At 39.0% G+C, this 22,162-nt stretch overlaps 1 protein-coding gene across 2 annotated transcripts in view; it reads right to left on the bottom strand.

Annotated features, from left to right (window-relative positions):
* Positions 1–22,162, bottom strand: part of MYO5B (myosin VB) — a 385,776-nt gene that overhangs the window by 60,302 nt on the left and 303,312 nt on the right. For both annotated transcript variants that reach the window (XM_054031756.1, XM_054031755.1), the window contains exons 22-26: positions 16,894–17,130; positions 10,297–10,381; positions 7,921–8,069; positions 6,679–6,798; positions 4,780–4,902 (exon numbers count right to left, since the gene is read on the bottom strand). In XM_054031756.1, coding sequence (XP_053887731.1) covers positions 4,780–4,902; positions 6,679–6,798; positions 7,921–8,069; positions 10,297–10,381; positions 16,894–17,130 — 714 coding nt within the window. The remainder of the gene's footprint in view (positions 1–4,779; positions 4,903–6,678; positions 6,799–7,920; positions 8,070–10,296; positions 10,382–16,893; positions 17,131–22,162) is intronic.

Genomic DNA, 22,162 nt, shown 5'->3' with positions numbered 1-22,162 from the left:
AATAACCCGTAACTCTGTGAAATGCACAGGGAGTACCGGCCCTGGAGGTCCCAGAGCAACAAGCAGATGTAGAGTGAAGCTGCTACCAACCACAATACACTCGGACACTATAACTTTCTTTCAAAGCCAGCAGAGCCTAATAAAGAAGCAGGAGCTAAGGCTTATCAGGCGGTTTGGCTTCTTTAGGTTCTTTGAGGGATCTCAACTGCAGAAAATGTCAACTGCTGAAAGGACAGGATTTAAAACTGCTGTGAGGCTCCCTATAACCACTACCTAGCTAATTCTTACTCGGTCCTGACCCAAGTGCAAGCAGGTCAGTAGTGCCAGACATTCTTGATTTTTACTTTTCTCCTCCCTCCCTATTTCTGTCCCCATGCAAGGTCAAACTGCTCTTTCATCAACAGAAGCAATTACCACCAAAAACTGATCAAATCCCAGAAATGAAACCATCAGTTAATTCCTTGCACCAAACCTCATCATTGAATCACTAAATGTTTTTGTGCACTGAGCCTGTTTGATGGAGAAATCCCCATATCCAGTTGGGATCACTAAGATTTGCAATTCTTGGACGTTTTATTCCATGAATGGATGGGTCAGGCTTCATCTGGGTCAAAACATGGGCTGAGAGGAAGATATAAGAGAAGCTCATTTTCCTATGCCTATCACCCTCTGCATACATTATAGATATCTGAAAGGCGACACAAGGTTCTGAAGACTGGGACAAAAGAGGTAACAACCCTGATATCCAGAAATGTCATATTCTGCTGGTTGTTTTCCAGAGAGGATGAGGGACTTTGAATATATTTCAAAACCAAACATTTCCATCAAGGAGCACGTACAGCGGGGGCTGAGTTTGCTACCTCTGTAGTGCTACCATAGAATTAAAATTTAAATGCAAAAAGAAGCACCGAAGAACTGGCAGCACTGACAGAAATGCTATTTTTGACTTTCCCTCTTCTTCTGTTGGGCAGTGAGGAACAGTGACAGCTTGACTCAAATCACATCAAGTCCAAACTGAAAACTGATCTGGAATTAGTCATGCCCCAGAGCAGGAGTGGGCCTACTGAGGGGTGAACCTTGACAAGGACCCTAATCTTGGAAATATAGTTAGAAATGGACAAAACTATGAATGCTTCAGAACCTTGACCAGTTGGAATGAACCCTACTAAAAATGTATGGGGAGATTTTAGGGGGGTAAAACATTCAGGGTTTTGGCTCATTTGTAGTTAACTCCTTAAGAGACACAGGTCAGCTTCAGAAAGATTTAAAAATATGAGGGGAGCAATTTAGGGCATATTGGCAGGAACCTTGTTTTTTAAATCTCTATCAATGAATGGAGTTTATTTGTTAAAAGCAGTTGTGCATCTCCTATGTTGCGTTCCTGCAGTCACCAGATGGAATAATTTTATTGACGTTCAATAGGAGTATCTGGCTACAGTGAATTAGAGATGATTGAGATCACTTTAGTTGACTTTGCTACTGCTTTTATAAATGGACACATGGATCTCCTGCTTAAGAGAAATAAAGGAATAAATACCTGAAAAACATGCATTAAAACAGATAAAAAAATAACTTTTTTTTATGAAACCAAGAACTGTAATAACTAGGCATTTTATTTTCAGCTGCTGTTGCTGAATACTGTGTACTGTACTATGCAGCTATATAATGTATTTTATATATATATATATATAGTGATTCTTTATATATCTTCTCATAGAAAGAATCACTATAATTCAAACAAAAATACCACCTATCATAACGGGCTCTGAAATATCTAATTCGCAGAGGTTACTTCTCCCGAAGAAAGGGAAAATACACAGGTTGCCATGAAAAGTTGACCTATATTAACAGTTATCACAGCGGTATTTGTGAAAGCACAGCTATTCTCTATCAGAAGGACAAGCTGCTGTCTCAGATACCACTGTGTGGGTTAGTACTTGTGGGTAAATATTGACCTTTTAGATGACTGTACTAATAAGGCCCAAAATATAGGAAACTATTTTTTTTTTGTAAAGCAACTCAGACATTCTGCACAGTGATGTTGGAGGAATAAACTCTGCTAGTCACTATACCTCTATTGCTGTTTTGCAGTTTATTATCTGAGGACTGGCCTACACTTAAAAATGAGATCAACCTAGCTAAGTTGCTCAGGGCTGTAAAAATTTCTAGCCTCAAGCTCTGTAGTTAGGTTGACAGAAGAATTCTTCTGGCTGCCCCTGGTGTAGATGCGGCTAGGTTGACAGAAGAATTCTTCTAGCTGCCACGCCTCTTGGAGAGATGGATTAACTACATCAATGGAAAATCCCCTTCTGTCAATGTGGGAAGCGTCTATACTATATCACTACAGTGGCACAGCTGCAGCTGTGTCACTGTAGCGGCTGTAGTGCAGACATGCCCTTAGAGCTGGCAAGGGCTGTAATACTATATAACTATTACTGGACTCAGTCTTGAAAATATGGAGCTATAAAATACCCAGTTTGGGGCACAGACCTACCTTGTGTCTGTAGAATGCCTAACACACTTGAGAGTACTATAGTCAACATTTCCCCTTTTTCATTCCTAAAGTTGAACTCCTAAATTCACATATAGGCACATAAATAAATAGTCTGGTTTTCAAAGGTGTTAAGTATTGAAACCAACAAGAATGAAGGACACTTAGCACTTTGAAAATCAAGTCATTTACTTATGTGACTTCATATACATTTAGATGCATGGCCTCAGATATCCACATTTGAAAGCACTGGCCCATGTTAGTAACAAGAACAGAGTGTTATGGTCTCATGTTTGTAAGACTCATACGTGTATGAATAGACAGTGCCTTGATTTGCCTTCTATTATTCAGGCTGCCTTTTCACTTGCTGGTCTCAGATATTAAAACTGAGTTCACAGCTAAAATTTCCCATAAGGATAGTAAACAGGATCAATGGTATATTGAATTCATTACACTAGAGGCCAACAGCCATTGCAGGGTCAATTGTCTCTGGGGTGGGATAAATCATTCCAACATTGATTTTACATTTCATTGATTTCAAAGCCATTGCTCATGTGGAGGAAGGTGTCAATAAAATAAAATGACATTGTTACTCATGGATGAATAGAGTGATGTATATATTTAGAGAGAATGAATTACTTTGCTGGGTAGACTTTATATTCTGTAAGGAAATGGGTGTATCTGATAGTACTGGCATCCACCTATTCTAGGAGATCAAATGACTCAGGCAGGCTAAGCTAGCAGAGATGTGCGAGACTCTTCTCTCTGTATATTTGTCCCTTTGAACCTCTAAATTAGTCTCTGATTAGGTTAAACTTTGAGGAAAGAACTTTCCTCCTTTTTGCTCAGGGTGGCATCGAGGCAGGATATGAGCTCTTTTGTAGTTAGAGTGTGGAGATTACATTTAAGGAAGCTCATGAATAAGCAGTAAAACTTCCGTTTATCTATTCAGATACATTCCAATTCCTCCAAGATTGATCATATTTTTGAACCTCTTCGTTCTTACATAGTATCTTGGGGAAATGCAAATCTGAGATGGATCATGAGCTGCGGATGTGTGTCTGAGTGGCCTAAACATCATGTTCTAGAGAGGAAGGATGGTCCAGGTGTTAGCCTGGGGAGCTGGGTTCATTTCCCTGCTCCACCAAAGACTTCCTTTTTGACCTTGAGCAAGTCATCCATGCCCCAGCTCTTCATCTGTAAAATGGGGATACTACTTCACTTTTTCACTGAGGTGTTGTATGGATGAATACATTAAAGATTGCGAGGCTCTCAGATACTATGATAATACGGGTTTCAGAGTAGCAGCCACGTTAGTCTGTATCCGCAAAAAGAACAGGAATACTTGTGGCACCTTAGAGACTAACAAATTTATTGGAGCATAAGCTTTCGTGCATCCGAAGAAGTGGGCTGTAGCCCACGGAAGCTTATGCTCCAATAAATTTGTTAGTCTCTAAGGTGCCACAAGTACTCCTGTTCTTCTTAGGATAATATGGCCATATTAGTACCCATGATGTCTACAAGACAGATACTTGTTCTAAATTCTTTGAATCTTTAGAACCACTGGTTTCAATGCTGACAAAGTTAATTCATCTCTTTACCTGCTGAGACAGATAAACAGAATACATGCTTCGCTGTGTAAGGTTGTATCTGTTGGATGATATCTTAAACTAGGCATGGACAATAAAAGTATTTTCATAAGACTAGGGGTTGCTCAGGTGCTGTTAGCTAAAAATTTCACCTTGCTCACTACTGTAAATAGTATTGTGCAACTGTAAACTACAGGGATGCTGTCCTCCATTCTGGAAGTGGCTGCCTGGCCTCCATCCTCTACCTCAGAAGAGGCTGCATTTCAGTGCTTCTGTATGCGTCTACAAATCTGTAGATCCCTTTGGGGTCCTTTATGATGAAAGCTGCTATATAACATCCAATATCTTGACTGGGAATTATACATGTTAGGGTTGGAAAGTATAATTTGGTCATCCAGTACAGCTTTCTGTAAGAGGATTATTCATATATATCTTCCCATCTATGCAGCCACTCTCAACTCAAATGCTTCTAATGACTTTGTCATAAACCATCTCATCAGGCAAAACTGTTCTGCTGGCTGATTGTCCTTAACTGCCAGAAAGGTTTTTCTCCTCATTTCCAAGATCAATTTGACCTTTCTTAACTGAAGGCCATTGCACCCAAATCTTAAATCACACACTGCATGCCCTAAGGCACTCAAGGAAAGCCAACTAGGATATGAAATTTAATATTAAAATCAATAAAAGGGCATCTTTTACCTGGGATTTCTTTTTCTCCAGCTGGGTTTGTAGTTTCTTTCTCTCCTGTTCAAGCTCCCTCACTCGCTTTTGTAGCTTCAGGAAGAGAGTCATATCCATGGCTGCTTTATCCAAACCAACATCCTACATGGGCGGGAGAGAGAGAGAGAGTAATTTTATCAGCCCAAAAACATTAGTGAATAGAGCTGGGGGAATAACAGATTTTTTGGTTCACAGACAACCTAAAAAAATTTAAAAAAAACAACAACTGTTTTGGGTCTGACCAAAACTAAAACTTTCAAAAGAAGAAGTCAAAACAAAAATTTAGTTTGGGGCCAAACAAAAATCTTAAATGAAAACATTTTCAATTTTGAGCTTTTAAAAATGTTTATTTTTTTTAAAACAAGAAAACGTCTAAATGAAAATTCATTTCAAACCGAAAAAATAATAGTGTTAATTTTTTTTCCCCAAAGACTTGGATACCCACTTCCCCCAAAACAATTTGGTAAAACTGACATGTATTTGCAAAACACTTTGTTGTCACTGAATCTGTATTTTTCTCTGAAAAAAGTTTTGGTTAAAAAATTTCTCCCAGCTGATGTGGTGAATGCTCCACTCAGTAACAGTATGTGGACTATGCACTGCTCTGTACGTTCATGTCACCTTCCAATACTTAAAACAAGAGTTTCAAAAAGTTTCCACATTTTGAAAGACCAGTATTAATATTTAATAGTAAAGGCATACATTATATTAAGTTTCCAATCATAAATAGGTTATAAAGGGTCAATGAATGGTTAATGGGTATTTTAATAAATTAATCAATTGTTATATAGTTCACCGAGTCAATATGTTGCTTACAGCCCTGGCTTATATCCATCTATAAAACTCTCTACTGATTGGCTTAAAATCATCTAGGAGACATACTAATGTATGTAACAGGCTTAAAACATACATTAATCTTTTATTAACACTTCATACGTTACTTGTAGATGGAGCTTTAATACTGAGGTGTGACCAACACTGAGGTTTTGGTATTGTCTAGAGACCCCAATCCATTGTACTTACATAGTGGAGGCTTTCATCAGTGGTTCTCAGAAGGCTTGATAGATATCAAAAAGCCTCATGACAGCCAGGTGAGGTAGGTAAGGGATTATACAGATGGGGAAGCTGCAGCATGTAGTGATGACATGACTTGCTCAAAGTCACAGACTAGAAAATGGAACCCAAAACATCCCAGGCCTTTATTCTAGCAAAAACTGTATTTTATACTCCAACTTAAATATGAAGTGTATTGTTTATATAACTGATCTATGCCACTGTTAGCAGGGAGTAAGCAAAATATACTTCCCCTTCCTCCAATAATTCTTCACTTCCGCGCTCAAGTCAGATATTTAACTAGCACATTTCCTTCTATATTGAGATATTTGAAATTGTTCTTATAGAGAGGATGTATTGGCTGGCAAGGATTTGTAAAAAAACAAAGAAAGAAAACTGTTCTTTAGGAGATTTATAATGTAATTTGGTATCCTTTGAAATGAAAGATGCTATAGAAATGTAACCTTACAATCAGTATTGATAGTCAGTCATAATAATGTTTAATGTTTTGTGGGTGTTTCCATATTTACCAGGATGCACCCTACACATCAATTCATTATGTTTAAACGGTGTTTAAGGGCCTGATCCTGCACTGAGTTCTTAGTAGTGCACTATGCAGGATCAGGGTCTTAAGATTTCCCTCTCATACAATTAACAAGAATCATTCATAGCATGAAAAAAGAAGCAATTCTCACTAGTCACATTTCATACTCAAACCCATACTCTTTCTCTACGGGCTCCATTTAGAGTGAGCCACATATTGATTATTCCCTCTTGACTAGCCAGAATCAGACAGAGCCCCTTAGCCAGTCTGACTTATAGTACCTCCACTTGTTGTATTGCATCCTCTGTGTCTCCTATCTCAGATGTAGAGACTGATGGACAATTGGAATCAGACTCTAGACTGCTCTGGTTAGATGGGTTCCTTCTGTGTCCTGGGGTCTGCTGTTCAAACAAAAAAGATAATAGAGTGATTTAGTAGAAAAGACACTGTACTAAGGATTATGTAAACTAAGTTTTTGGGACAGGGACCTTATCTATTAAGTGTTTTATAAATAATCATGTACACTTATGGCACTTTCTACTTAAAATAACGGGGGTCCATATTATTCATCAAGTCTAAGTACTGTGTTCAGGACTACAAAACATAGAGGGAGAGACAGCTCCTTATCCAAAGTTCTTACAGTTTAAGTAGCTGGACAAGACAATGCAGACACAATATATCTGCTGGTCAAAAGGAGGATTCATCATAAAGCGGTTTAGTTTAAAAAATATTTTTCGATATTAAGATAACGGTCATAAGAGGGTCGACCATTTGCTTGCTTTTGGGCTTCGTTTTCTGGTTCTTGTGCACTGGTGCACATTACGACAGGGGGACATTTAATCAAAATGTAGTTTAAAACAACAAATCACAAACACACCCAACTCCATTCATATATATATATATATAAATAAACAACCACAACCAACAACTTAAAAAGTGTCTATGCACCAGACACCAATTTTCTCATGTATTCTTGGAAGCTACTTTAACACATCCAAGCCTGGCTACCCGTGATTTGTGAAGTTTGGACACACACATCTGGGTTTGGAGCCTAATATTTATCACAATATCCTTATGGTTTTCTTTTAAAATGTTCAGCCTTTGAACTGGATGACAACATCCCTTAATAACTAATTATCAATGAGGCTATTGCTAAAACTCTAGCAAGGCTGAATCTAAAACTTAGACTTTTATATTTATAACGCCACAATGATTTTCTTAGAATTGAAAAACAGAGTATATCTGTGATACTGAAATAGAGAAAAGATAAACAGATTTTTGCCTTGCTGTTCATAAGGAATCTGTAAATGCGTGACCAAGTGGCTACAGAAAAGCATGTATTTCCAGAAGAAGTTGCTCTTGGTCTAATATCAATGCATAACTTCCCCCTCAAAAATATCAACACAAATGAGTTCTAGAATAGCATTGCTGTCATCAAATGAACTCAGTTGCATTATCCAGTTACCAATAATACACACAGGACATCAGAGGGCAGGGGTAATGTAAAAAGCCTCTTCCATTACCTTTATAATAGTCATCTCATCCCTCAAATTGTCATATCTCTGCTCCAGCCTTGAATACTCCTTTACCAGGTTCTGATAACGAGATCGCTCCTCTTCCAGCTCCTTCTTCGTCAGGAGATTTTCCTTGACAGTGGTTTGGGCAAATTCATCTTTAAAAGATACATATTGAACTGTGATGTTCAGTTCTGAATTGATTTCTTACAGGCAACTGCAATATGATTTATAGTTCAACAAAATGCTCTCTGCTAAGAGGCTTTTTTGTAATCTTGCACTCTTATTTAGTGAATACACTGTAACAAATCTGTGGCCAGCTAGGAATTTCATGGTTGTCACTACACTGCACAGAACAGCTATTTGGAACTTCATGGATGCAGGTAGAATAGATCTCCAATACTCCTGCTCCAAAACCAGAGGTCTCTACCAGTTGAGTAAAGGATAATCTCCTTTAGCTATTAGAAATACGTCTCTGATGCGCAAACGAGCAGTGTGATTCTATCCAATAGAGGGCAGTGGTGCATACATATTAGCCATATTACTCTATGGAAATACCTGATTTACCGATGTTGGATGTCAAGTGGGAAATCTATGCAATCATACTATTGCATACTGTTGATGACTACAAAGAGGTAACCAAACTAGAGGTGATGGGGGAAGAGAGAAAGAATCCCTAATACAGAGTTCTGGTAGTGCAGGATTACTCTGTACAACACAGTCTTTGCTATCTGTACTTCCCAAAAATGTTAATCCTTTCCTACTGCACAGAATACCATGGACATTTTAAAATAGTTTATTTTTGCATGTGAATTTATTAATTTAAAAGAACTCTATTCTGAAACAAAATTTGTTTCCCCCTGTTATTTGAAGAAGAAAAAAAAATTAAAACTGGTAAGTCAAATTACCATTTATTTTTTATTTAGCCAAACATTAAGTTAACATTTAAATTAAAACAACAACAACTAAACTAACTTTTCTCAAGCTTTTACATAGTGGAAACATTCACTCACAGATAGGGAACATTCGTGGCAAGTTTCACTTTGCAAGGGATTATGGGCCTGCTCCTGAAATCAATGGTTTGAACGGTGTAGGATAGAACCTCATAATAACAATCCTACATTGGAAAGGAGATGGACTGGGTGACCTAATAGAACTTTCCATTTCTACAATAATCTTCAGAAAATAAGGGTGGGATGTGTAAAAGTGCTCAGGGTCAGCCTAGCTCTTCTCCCGTTCAATGGACATGTTCTCATTTACTGCAATGGGAGCTGAGCTGAGACTCTCAGGAATTCTTTTTTTAAAAAATTTGAAATTTCATCCAAATTTGAAAATTTGAAAAATTCCAAGCAGCTCTAATGTTTCTAATATTAATGCTCTCTCAACACTAGTTATAGCTGTGCTTAAAGATACCACTCTAAAGAGGGTAAATGGTCAGTGCGCTGGGTTCAAATCTCAGTCTGCTCTAAATAGAGGTCAACATTTCCAAATATGGATGTATCTAAAGTTAAATATTGACCAAGTAGTTCAGGTGCCTAAATAAGTGGACTGATTTTCAAGAGTGCTGTGCACTCGGCGATTCCTGTCTACTTCAACAGGAGATTCTGGGTGCTCAGCACTTGAAAAAAATCAAGTGTCTTGTTTAGGTTTTAGGAGTTTAATTTTTGAAAATCGAAGTCCTGGGATAGCTGGCAGTCAGTCAGGACTGAAGTGCCTGGACAGGGGTCCACTGGGAAGCTTCCACAGAGCCTGGCATGCATTATGTCTAATGCTAGCTAGTGCCTGCCGAAAGGCACTCAAAAATTCACCTCTAATTGAAGCCAATATATTTTGCTATGTTAAGCTGAATAGAGTCTGATAATAAGCACAATACATGCAAGGGTGGAATGTATTACTTTCATGTCCTGGGACTTTCCAGATTGTTTCCCTCTGTAGTTCTCTCACAATCTAAATCTCTGCTTTAAAATTTCACTTCATTCTGTCACATTCAAGACGCCATTCATCATTGTCCAAATATTACTGTTTGAACATCTCTGCTTCTAGGCTCCCATCTGTCAGCATTAAAGGGTCGTCCCCCCATCACAGTCATCCTGATAAAATTCTAAGATGTAATTGAATGGAAAACCCCTTTAGGTACTATATTCCGTGTTTAATCCCTCCCTGATTAAATCAGGTTCATGTCTTGTCTTATCCCCTGGCAGTACAGAGAGAATAGAACTGTTGAATAACAACAAACATTGTCAAAGAAATAAAGAATGCTGGAAGATTAGCACATTTCAGTTTATGAGCTATTGCTGGGGCATACGGGAGAAACTAATTTTATGAAAAACAGCTTAATCCTTGGTTTATTACAAGTGTTATGAAGCTATAAACCATTCTTCTTACCTTCAGACTGACATAGGATTCGGTTGTTAAGCTCCTCTTTTTCCTGTTTCAAAAGAGCATTCTCCTCTTCTAGGTCTGATACGCGCTAAGGAAGAAACAAGGCAAAGTAATACCTCTTGTAGTGTAGGCCAGCTCAAGGTCAGGCTCTCTTCAGGGGAATAAGTTTCTCTCTCTCACTCACTCACTCACTCGCACAGGTTTTTTGGTTGTTTTTTTTGGTTGGTTAGTTTCTTGTTTGTTTGTTTTTTTAAACCAAACAGGGTATTTTTTCTCCTTGCCATTTTGGAGCTATTCTCAGTGCATCAGGAGCATGAATGGTAAAAAAGATATTAACTGCAACTGAAGGGTGTTTATTTTCAAAGTAAATTGTCCCATAGACACTAGTGTTTACTGCAAAACCTCAATGCAAAAAAGGTCAAGTTGGCAAATTATATCTATTTCTTTGAATAGGAACACAATACATACTAGTCACAGGGCTCCAATAGTTGATTATGTCATCCAAATACTGAGAAGCCCATGCTCAAAATTAAGTACTGAAGATCTATACCTCTCTTAAAAATTACAACATTGACTTTGTTACAATATTCTGCAATTGATCCTTCTACTACACAGTATCACAAAACAGGCATTTGCTAGGTGTAGATTTCTATGGCAGCGCAAATGCCATTTGCAGGTGTTACAATTACAGGACTTGGAATGTGAAAGAAAACAACACCATGACATGTGTTAGAGACAAAGTATCAATGCTGCAGCTGTGAAAGGGTTCAGAAAGGTGAAAAGGAACAAACAGAGGAGAAAAAGTACACCATTGTTCTGAATATTCTAAAAAGAATGAAAAAAAAAAAAGTGATGTACAATATAAATGAAACCAGAATGCTATACAGGATTGGATAGCCAACTGTCCAAGCAGATGTGTTACCAGCTATAACAGCATTTCAGCGCACCTGCCAATTAACAGGGGATTTAGAGGCAAAATAAAGAGAAAGAAAATGTTCTCAGACAAAAAAGACTATGCGGAAGATTTAAATTTTCCAGGTGATGTGTCTGTCTAGGTCGTTATACTGTGCTTATCACCAGGGTATGTAAGTGACTGACAAACAAAATACTACATATTTCAAATCTTTTTCAACTCTGAAATTTTATGTTTATACCCACTCATTGAATTTTATACTCCGATTATATGCACTCTGGGATAAGAACGGTTTTACTCGGTTTCTACAGGACCTAGCAAATTGGTTCCAATCCTGATCAGGGCCTCTAGATGTTACCGTAGTACAAAGAGGTAATAAATCATAATAATTCCTCCTCCTCCTCCTCCTCCAACAGTAACTGACAGATAGTTGATGACTGCACTGACTGAGCACTAACAGCCCCTATTAAACATGGAAGTTATAAGAAATGCTATTTAAAACATGAGACAAAGTAAAACTAAATATCATGTAGGACACCTCAACTCCTGGAGTGAAACTAGTAGCATTACGCTACCTACTAAATCTATTTATCCTTGGTACTGTTAATTTATTCAATAGTATTAGTTTAGACAAGTCAAAACATGAAAACATTATATTAAGAAGTGTGACGTATTGCTCTGTTTAAGTTGAACACTTCTACTGTTGCCAGGAAGGAGAGAACAAAACAACAGTATTCCAGTATAATGTTATTCGCTAGGTCTCTGCAGTTGCAGTTCATAGCATGACCCTCATAATTTAGAAAATAGCTGCACAGAACATATGGGGATCTTGAGCTGCCTGAAGAAAACCAGCTCCATACTACAGCATAATAAAGGTTTTTCCACTGTCCAAGCAAGAATAATGACACGATCCTGCTAAAACCCATGTATCTTTAGTGGCAGCCTAATTGATTTGTTCATATTGAATTCCTCAGTTTTCTGGGAAGGCAGAATAAATTGAGATATTTTATTAAAAAAATGGTTACCAAAATTGTTAGTGGAAGTAAAAGCAGAGAGAATATTCTAATGCAACCAGAAATTCAACCTGCTTTGCACTATGGTGTTCAAGCACAGTAACTTACAAATCTTTTATAAATGATCTATTCACAAGCTATCATTATCCACATCCAGCTCTCTGCTATGTCTGCATGCATGACAGGTTTGCATCATAGAATTGTAGGACTGGAAGGGATCTCGAGATGTCATCTAGTCCAGCTCCCTGCACTCACAGCAGGACTAAGTATTATCTAGACCATCCCTGACAGGTGTTTGTCTAACCTGCTCTTAAAAATCTCCAAAAATGATGGAAATTACACAACTTCCCTCTGCAATTTAGTCCAGTGCTTAACTACCCTGACAGGAAGTTTTTCCTAATGTCCAACTTAAACCGCCCTTGCTGCAATTTAAGCCCATTGCTTCTTGTCCTATCCTCAGAGGTTAAAGAAAACATTTTTTCTCCCTCCTTCTTGTAACCACCTTTCATGTACTTGAAAACTGTTACCATGTCCCCTCTCAGTCTTCTCTTCTCCAGACTGAACAAACCCAATTTTTTCAATCTTTCCTCAGAGGTCAAATTTTCTAGACCTTCAATCATTTTTGTTGCTCCTCTCTGGACTTTCTCCAATTTGTTCACATTTTTCCTGAAATGTGGCACCCAGCACTGGACACAATAGTCCAGTTGAGGCCTAATCAGCGTGGAGAAGGGCGGAAGAATTACTTCTAGTGTCTTGTTTACAACACTCCTGCTAATACATCACAGAATGATGTTTTATTTTTTGCCAGTGGTACACTGTCTATCACATTTAGCTTGTGATTCACTATAACCCCCCCAGATCCTTTTCCACAGTACTCCTTCCTAGGCAGTCATTTCCCATTTTGTATGTGTGCAACTGATTGTTCCTTTCTAAGTGGAGTACTTTGCATTTGTCCTTATCGAATTTCATCCTATTTACTTCAAACTATTTCTCAAGTTTGTCCAGCTCATTTTGAATTTTAATCCAATCCTTCAAAGCACTTGCAACCCCTCCCACCTTGGTATCATCTGCAAACTTTAAAAGTGTACTCTCTATGCCATTATCTAAATCATTGATGAAGATATTGAACAGAACAGGACCCAGAACTGATCACTGAGGAACCCCACTTGATATGCCCTTTCAGTTTCACTGTGAACCACTGATAACTACTCTGAGAATGTTTTTCCAACTAGTTATGCACCCACCTACAAGTAGCTCCATCTAAGTTGTATTTCCCTAGTTTGTTTATGAGAAGGCCATGCGAGACATTATCAAAAGCCTTATTAAAATCAAGATATACCAGATCTACCACTTCCCCCCATCCACAAGGCTTGTTACCCTGTCAAAGGAAGCTATCAGATTGGTTTGACACAATTTGTTCTTGAGAAAACCATGCTGACTGTTACCTATCTCCTTATTATCTTCTAGATGGTTGCAAACTGATTTCCTAATTATGTGCTCTATTATCTTTGTGTACTGACGTTAAAGGATACTGCTGCAGACTAGAGAGAGAGACAGAGATAAAATATAGAAAAGCCTTTTTCTAAACCATGCAGAATTACTAATGACTGTCTGAGCTGGATGAATATATGATTATGCTGTACCAGAATATGAACTTGAGTTTCATGTATTTAAAATATTTTATTTCAAATCTTTGGATGTATAAATGGGAATATCAGCTAGGAGTAGAGAGGTTATTTTACCTCTGTATTTAGCAACGGTGTGACCTCTGCTGGAATAATGTGTCCAGTTCTGATGTTCACACTTCAAGAAAGATGTTGATAAACTGGAGAGGGTTCAGAAAAGAGCCATGAGAATGATTAAAGGATTGGATAATATACCTTATAAGTGCTAGATTGGAGGAGCTCAGGCTACTTAGTTTAACAAGGAGAAGGTTAAGGGGTGATTTGATCAGTCTATAAGTACCTTGATGGGGAACTGAAATGTGTTAAGAGGGCTACTCAGTCTAGCAGACAAAGTGTAAAAAGATCCAACAACTGGAAGCTGAAACATGAATTAGTTCAGGGAAGATCTATGGTCTGTGTTATGCAGGAGGTCAGAGTAGATTATCACAAATGCTATTATTCTATGAATTTATGAAAAACTAAGTATTTCTACTTTGAGAACTGGAGCATGTTTTAGTTTTAACTACACATTTTTACAGGACACTAGTATCCAGTGCCATACCTGACAAAAAACAAATGGAGAAAGAACTCCAATTTCTGCTACAGAGCAGATTGTATGGTAGAGCCTTACATTAAATACCTTTAAAGCTAACTGAGTGAAAAATATTTCCCAAAGGCTAAAGTACTATGTATGTGCCCGTTATGAAAGTAACCCACAAACACTGGGAATGGAAAAATAGAGATTTTGCAGCCTCAGGCCCAACTTCGATTGGAGAAAGAAAAGAATAGTATAGAATAGAAACAAAAAGAAATATCCTTAGCTAGAAGCTATCCTTTATCCTTGATAAACCCTAAATTAAAGCTCTTTTATATCAGACCTAATGGGTTTTGTTTATTGCTTTCTTATTTCCATATGAAAGAGAAATGGGAACTTATCAACATTCACGTTTCAGAGAAACGTGGTGAGAACAGAAAGGTCCATTTAATGCAGGTGTAGATAAGTAGAGCATGTTATTCAGCAGCAATGCTGCAGAAATTCCTTCTCCAGTTGGAAGTCTCCATCTTCAACACATTTCCTTTTGGGCCAGATTTCAAGAGAGCTCAGCTCACATTTGCCTACATGAAGTGGCTGGATTTTCTGAAGCACTCAGCATTCAGCAGCTCCCATTGAGAACTGTCTATTTTACTTATTTGCATGGTGGGGGCTGTTGGGTGCTGAGAAGTTTTGAAGATCTGGTCCTTATTTGGGAGTTGTTTTGAAATCTGGCCCCAATTGTGGGTGCTGAGCACTTTTGAAAGACTGATCCTTTAGACTGGCAAAAGATGTTAGGATTGTCCTAAAAAAGTTTGCTAGCTGGTGAGAATCCTCACAACTCACCGAATAACTCTGTTACGAATCTCTTGAAATCCATAAAGAACTGTTTCTAAGTATTCACACCAGAAAAGGAAAAGGAGATGCTCATCCTATAAATGAGAAGAATTATCCTAAAAGTAGGAATATGGCAGAGAAAAGCAGAAAGAGTAAGACTTAAGAACAGATTTTGCAGTTAAATCGGAACGAAAATGGACTTGATCATGTCGGCAGCTGTCACAAGTCCAAGAAAGCAAAGGACACATCAACTTGATCTAACTGAAAAAAATGTTCTCAGGTGATTTTTGTGCTAAAATCTAAAGAGAATGCATTTCTGCCTTTCTCACCATGTTTCCATAATATTGCTATGGGGAAAGCTTAGGGCTTGATGACCTAAGGAAATGGACTGGAATAGCAATTTGGAATATTCCAGAATAGCTTCCTTTGCGGACACTCTATTCCGAAACGAAAGTCACTTTATTCCACACGATAGCTTTTCTGCAGTAACTATTCCTGTTAATTTCCCTGTACCTATGAGCCGTTAGTCGTAGAGTTTTGATGATTTACTATGAGAGCCACATTATCAAATCACTCAAACAGCCCAAGTTTTACAATTAAACCCAGAGGATGCTTAGTACAAGCACGCTTTCTTCACATCCAATCCCAACATGGAAACCAGCCTGAATGTCTACATAGCAATTTGACAGCCCCAAGCCTAACTCAGCTGACTTGGGCCAACCACAGATGTTTGCTGTGTAGACGTACCCTTAAGGCTAGTGTCTGCTCACACTAGTGCTTTTCTTGTACAAAGGCTCGATATTGCCAACATTTTATATAACTTCAATTTCAAGAAAGATGGATTGCTCAGGTGTATTGACAAACCAGGGCAGAAAGGAAGTTCTGCCTCTAGTGCAATATACTGATTCAAATCCAGCTAAGCTGGTAGTACTGAGAGTTGTTAGAAATGGCAGGCTGATTGCTTATGGGAAGTGATTTGGCAATCTCAATCCAGTTCCTAGTGCACAGGTACCCACAACACAAAACCACCATGATCAGCATCATCAGCAGTCTCACAGCCACAGATTGAATGGTCCTGTGCAACGAACAAGCCCTCACTCCCGACACTGTGTCAGAACATGATAGTATCCTTTAAACAGTTTTGTGTGCCCACTAATGGTGCTCTCTGTGCCCTATGTTTTAGAAGCCACCAGAAACCAGTCAAAGCAGCCGTACATATGTGGCTAGGCCTTGCATGTTTGTGTAGTTAGCGAACAGTTATTTGGGACCCAACTGTGCCCACATGGTTTCTTCATAGTTATTGTTGTGCAAAGTTGACCAGATACAAACACCATCCTAACACCGTATGCCCAGGCCATTGTTAAGGCACAGAGGCAGGGAAGTTTGAACTGCCACTTGCTCTCCGCATTGTGTGGATAAGCAGTGGACTTCATGTAGTGAAAGGATGAAAAAGCAGGACTTTCAAAAGCCCCTGAAGGAGTCTGATGCCTCACTCCCACTGAAAGTCCCATAGGTGCTTTTGAAAATCTCACCCTTATATTCTTAACAAAAACATCTGCCTCTGATTGCCTGAAAAAAAAGGCCTACCCTCCATGGTGCCTTCACACCACATGGAGGGCACGTGATAAACACAACACATACCTTTCGGAGTAGATCTTTCTCCTTATCATAGGTGTCTTCAATAATCTTCCTTTCACTGTGGGATTTCTCGAGCTCCAGCCTGAGGCTCTCAATCTCTTTTTTCAAGTTTACAAGCTGGTTGGTATCCCCCCGATTCTGCCGATATTGCTCCAGCTCCTTCTTCAGCTTTTCCACATCAGTGGAATAGGCAGAGGTAAGTGCAGAGAGCTGCTCATTCAGGTGCCTGTATTCTTTGTTCTGCAAGCCACAGCCCAGGAAAAAGAAAAGGATTACGTGAGCAGGACCAATTGCAAAAGCAACAAATAGAAAAATCCTGAATGTGGTAGGTAATACATTTTAAATAGTAGATGTCAGTGCGCATATATGCTCCCCTTTCCTAATTAATAAAGCAGACATAAGCCAAACCCAATTTAAAAGGACAACCGGAAAACTTAATAGTAATATTTCTGTAACAATTATATACGCATTTATTTACTTTGTTAAACTAGAAATAAATGCAAATAATGTTTGTTACTTCTTGTAACAGAAACAGTAAACTACATTTTTATTACACCTTCAAAATAAGCAGCGTTGCTTAATGCAATTGGTTTGCAGTATTTTATGCTGCAGTTTATCTTTTTCTTCTCAGTACTTATGCCTTCAGGATCCTGCTGTGACAATGAACTGTAACGTAATTGCAGGCTTGAGCACAAGCTCTATGCCTCATCTATGGGATGCAGTGGTTCAATAGGCCTTTTCACGAGCTCGGATTTTTTTTTTTAACCTGTCACCAATTGCTCACTTAAGTAGCTTCCTCTAAAGAGTTTGAGATCTGAAAATTCACCACCCCTTGGTTGATACTTGTGGCTCAAATCAAAGTTAATGGGAATCACATATCGTACAATTCCCTTGATTATTATTACAGTCAACCGCACAAAAGAATTTCTCTTTCTTCCCCTGAAAATTCACAAATCACAGCAGCATGTCCTCTTAGGTGAAAAGTCTATCAAATATCATTACTAGTATTACAAAGCCATCTCCCTGGGTACAGTTGCTTATGATAAATAAGGTTATTTAAAAACTCTTCCTCTTTTCTTTTGATTTTTTTAAAGTGACCCGCAAAGGATTTTTAAAAACTGGGTTTATGCCCTTTTTTGCTTCTTTTGCTGTATTAACAAAACCTGAAAGATTTTTTTTTGTTTTTTAAACAGTTTGTCTCTGGTTGCGTTTTACTTGGTCTTCCCTAGCTTTGCTGGAGGATGTGTTGATGGGTAGGGGGCATCTCAAGATGTATAGTATGAGCTCACACACCTTGACAAAGGTGCTTCAGTTAACTCTCATAATTTGGTGCTTTTGTCAAAGCTTCAGCTCAGGAGTCAGGTGAGTACAGGAGAATCCCAGCTTTCATTTTGATCAATTAAAGTTTCTAGCCCATGTGACTGCAGAGAAAAGCTTGAAAATGTGAAGCCTAAAGGCTCAAAAGCCAGAAAGCAAAAACAAAGAAGTCACAAATGTATTATTTTTAAAGTCTCATGATTTTGGGAGGCCCAGATTCATGAATTTTGAATGCTTGGGGTTGGCAATGCTATGAAAGGATCAGGGTATTAAATCTTTAACAATTATCTCCTTTGCCAAAAAATGGTCATTAGTCACTGAAGTTAAATAGGTGTTAACAAAAAACAAACACGAAGGCTGCAGCCCTGGCCACAATGAAGTCAATGGCCATTTCCAAAGAGGTCCACTTAGAAGTAAAAGTTATGCTTTGGTGGTGAGGAACTGCAACACATTCTCGCCAGCTCATGAAACTCTGACACTTCCTCCTCTGTAAAGGCACTTGTGACCACTGTCTGCTCTCTTAATACTAAGTAAAGTTTTCTGCATGAGCTCCAAAGATAAGATTTTGGATCTGTCAGGTGATAGACATCGTTTCAATACCCATTAAGAATCAGGGCACTTTTTAGTCACAGAGACAAAAGAACATTCACCTTCCCAAAAGCAGCAAAGCCACATGCATCTAGCATTGGTTGTCTGAAGCATAAGTCACCTGCACAGTACCAAAGCAAACCCCTCTGAAAACCAACGAGGTGTGTGCATGCATGTAAAGCTATGCAGATTCACAGTGTGCTTCTTTGGTAACAGTCTCACAGGGGAGAGTCACAGGCAGCTACTTTATATGTATGTTTCATCACCTTTTTAGGACACACATCATGGAAGCATAAATGGCTAAAATAATAGGCCTGATGTGATGAAATGAGGTACCTGGGGGTAAAGTACGTTGTCCCCTGTCTTCATGGCAGGACCAAATACTGACTAGACCATCCCTGATAGACATTTATCTAACCTACTCTTAAATATCTCCAGAGACGGAGATTCCACAACCTCCCTAGGCAATTTATTCCAGTGTTTAACCACCCTGACAGTTAGGAACTTTTTCCTAATGTCCAACCTAAACCTTCCTTGCTGCAGTTTAAGCCCATTGCTTCTTGTTCTATCCTTAGAGGCTAAGGTGAACAAGTTTTCTCCCTCCTCCTTATGACACCCTTTTAGATACCTGAAAACTGCTATCATGTCCCCTCTCAGTCTTCTCTTTTCCAAACTAAACAAACTCAATTCTTTCAGCCTTGCTTCATAGGTCATGTTCTCAAGACCATTTAATCATTCAAGACCAGAATCACTTGCATCTGAAGAAGTGAGGTTCTTACCCACGAAAGCTTATGCTCCCAATACTTCTGTTAGTCTCAAAGGTGCCACAGGACCCTCTGTTGCTTTTTACAGATTCAGACTAACACGGCTACCCCTCTGATACTTAATCATTCTTGTTGCTCTTCTCTGGACCCTCTCCAATTTCTCCACATCTTTCTTGAAATGCGGTGCCCAGAAATGGACATAATACTCCAGTTGAGGCCTAACCAGCGCAGAGTAGAGCGGAAGAATGACTTCTCGTGTCTTGCTCACAACACACCTGCTAATACATCCCAGAATCACGTTTGCTTTTTTTGCAACAGCATCACACTGTTGACTCATATTTAGCTTGTGGTCCACTATAACCCCTAGATCCCTTTCTGCCGTACTCCTTCCTAGACAGTCTCTTCCCATTCTGTATGTGTGAAACTGACTGTTCCTTCCTAAGTGGAGCACTTTGCATTTGTCTTTGTTAAACTTCATCCTGTTTACCTCAAACCATTTCTCCAATTTGTCCAGATCATTTTGAATTATGACCCTGTCCTCCAAAGCAGTTGCAATCCCTCCCAGTTTGGTATCATCTGCAAACTTAATAAGCGTACTTTCTATGCCAATATCTAAGTCGTTAATGAAGATATTGAACAGAGCCGGTCCCAAAACGGACCCCTGCGGAACCCCACTTGTTATGCCTTTCCAGCAGGATTGGGAACCATTAATAACAACTCTCTGAGTATGGTTATCCAGCCAGTTATGCACCACCTTATAGTAGCCCCATCTAAATTGTATTTGCCTAGTTTATCGATAAAAATATCATGCGAGACCGTATCAAATGCCTTACTAAATTCTAGGTATACCACATCCACAGCTTCTCCCTTATTCACAAGACTCGTTATCCTATCAAAGAAAGCTATCAGATTGGTTTGACATGATTTGTTCTTCACAAATCCATGCTGGCTATTCCCTATCACCTTACCACCTTCCAAGTGTTTGCAGATGATTTCCTTAATTACTTGCGTCATTATCTTCCCTGGCACAGAAGTTAAACTAATTGGTCTGTAGTTTCCTGGGTTGTTTTTATTTCCCTTTTTATAGATGGGCACTATATTTGCCCTTTTCCAGTCTTCTGGAATCTCTCCTGTCTCCCATGATTTTCCAAAGATAATAGCTAGAGGCTCAGATACCTCCTCTATTAGCTCCTTGAGTATTCTAGGATGCATTTAATCAGGCCCTGGTGACTTGCAGGCATCAAACTTTTCTAAGTGATTTTTAACTTGTTCTTTTTTTATTTTATCTGCTAAACCTACCCCCTTCCCATTATCATTCACTATGTTAGGCACTCCTTCAGACTTCTCGGTGAAGACCGAAACAAAGAAGTCATTAAGCATCTCTGCCATTTCCAAGTTTCCCGTTACTGTTTCTCCCTCTTCACTGAGCAGTGGGCCTACCCTGTCTTTGGTCTTCCTCTTGCTTCTAATGTATTGATAAAAAGTCTTCTTGTTTCCCTTTATTCCTGTAGCTAGTTTGAGCTCATTTTGTGCCTTTGTCTTTCTAATCTTGCCCCTGCATTCCTGTGTTGTTTGCCTATATTCATCCTTTGTAATCTTTCCTAGTTTCTATTTTTTATATGACTCCTTTTTATTTTTTAGATCATGCAAGATCTCGTGGTTAACCCAAGGTGGTCTTTTGCCACATTTTCTATCTTTTCTAACCAGCGGAATAGCTTGCTTTTGGGCCCTTAATAGTGTCCCTTTGAAAAACTGCCAACTCTCCTCAGTTGTTTTTCCCCTCAGTCTTGATTTCCATGGGACCTTACCTATCAGCTCTCTGAACTTACCAAAATCCGCCTTCCTGAAATCCACTGTCTCTATTTTGCTATACTCCCTTCTACCCTTCCTTAGAATTGCAAACTCTATGATTTCATGATCACTTTCACCCAAGCTGCCTTCTACTTTCAAATTCTCAATGAGTTCCTTCCTATTTGTTAAAATCAAGTCTAAAATATGGTACGGTCCAATGGAATGTAGCAGTTATTCTGCATTCCAGATATTTGTTAAAGCAGGAAGCTTAAGAAAAACACTTTTTCCAAATTTATGTCTGAAGTATGTGTTTCAATTTTAGCTATTCTGGATTTTCAAGCATGTGGTTTGAAATTGCCTGGTTTTACTTTTCACCTCAATCAACACGGCGTGTTTTTCAGAAGAGAGGGTTACTCACCCTCTGCAGTAACTGAGGTTCTTTGAGATGAGCGTCCCTGTGGATGCTCCACTTCAGATGAATGTGTGTCCCAACGCTTTTGTTCAGAGAATTTCAGCAGCAGTTCTCATCTGGGTCGCACATGCACTCTCCCAGTCTTGTGCCGTTGTCGGTGCCTATCTAGCGCACTTGACCAGACACCCTCTCAGTTCCTTCTCTACTGTAGAGTCCGTATATTGAACTCCGAAGTAGAGGGGAGGAGGGCAGGTAGTGGAGCACCCACATAGACACCCATCCCAAAGAACCTGTTACTGCACAGGGGGAGTAACCCTCTCCTTCTTTGAGGAATGTCCCTGTGGGTGCTCCATTCCAGGTGATTGTTGAGCGGTGCCCTTCAATGGATGGAAAGAGCTTC

Source organism: Malaclemys terrapin, chromosome 6 (genome assembly GCF_027887155.1).
Source record: "Malaclemys terrapin pileata isolate rMalTer1 chromosome 6, rMalTer1.hap1, whole genome shotgun sequence".
Lineage (NCBI taxonomy): Eukaryota > Metazoa > Chordata > Testudines > Emydidae > Malaclemys > Malaclemys terrapin.
This window is presented reverse-complemented; position numbering and strand designations above follow the sequence as displayed.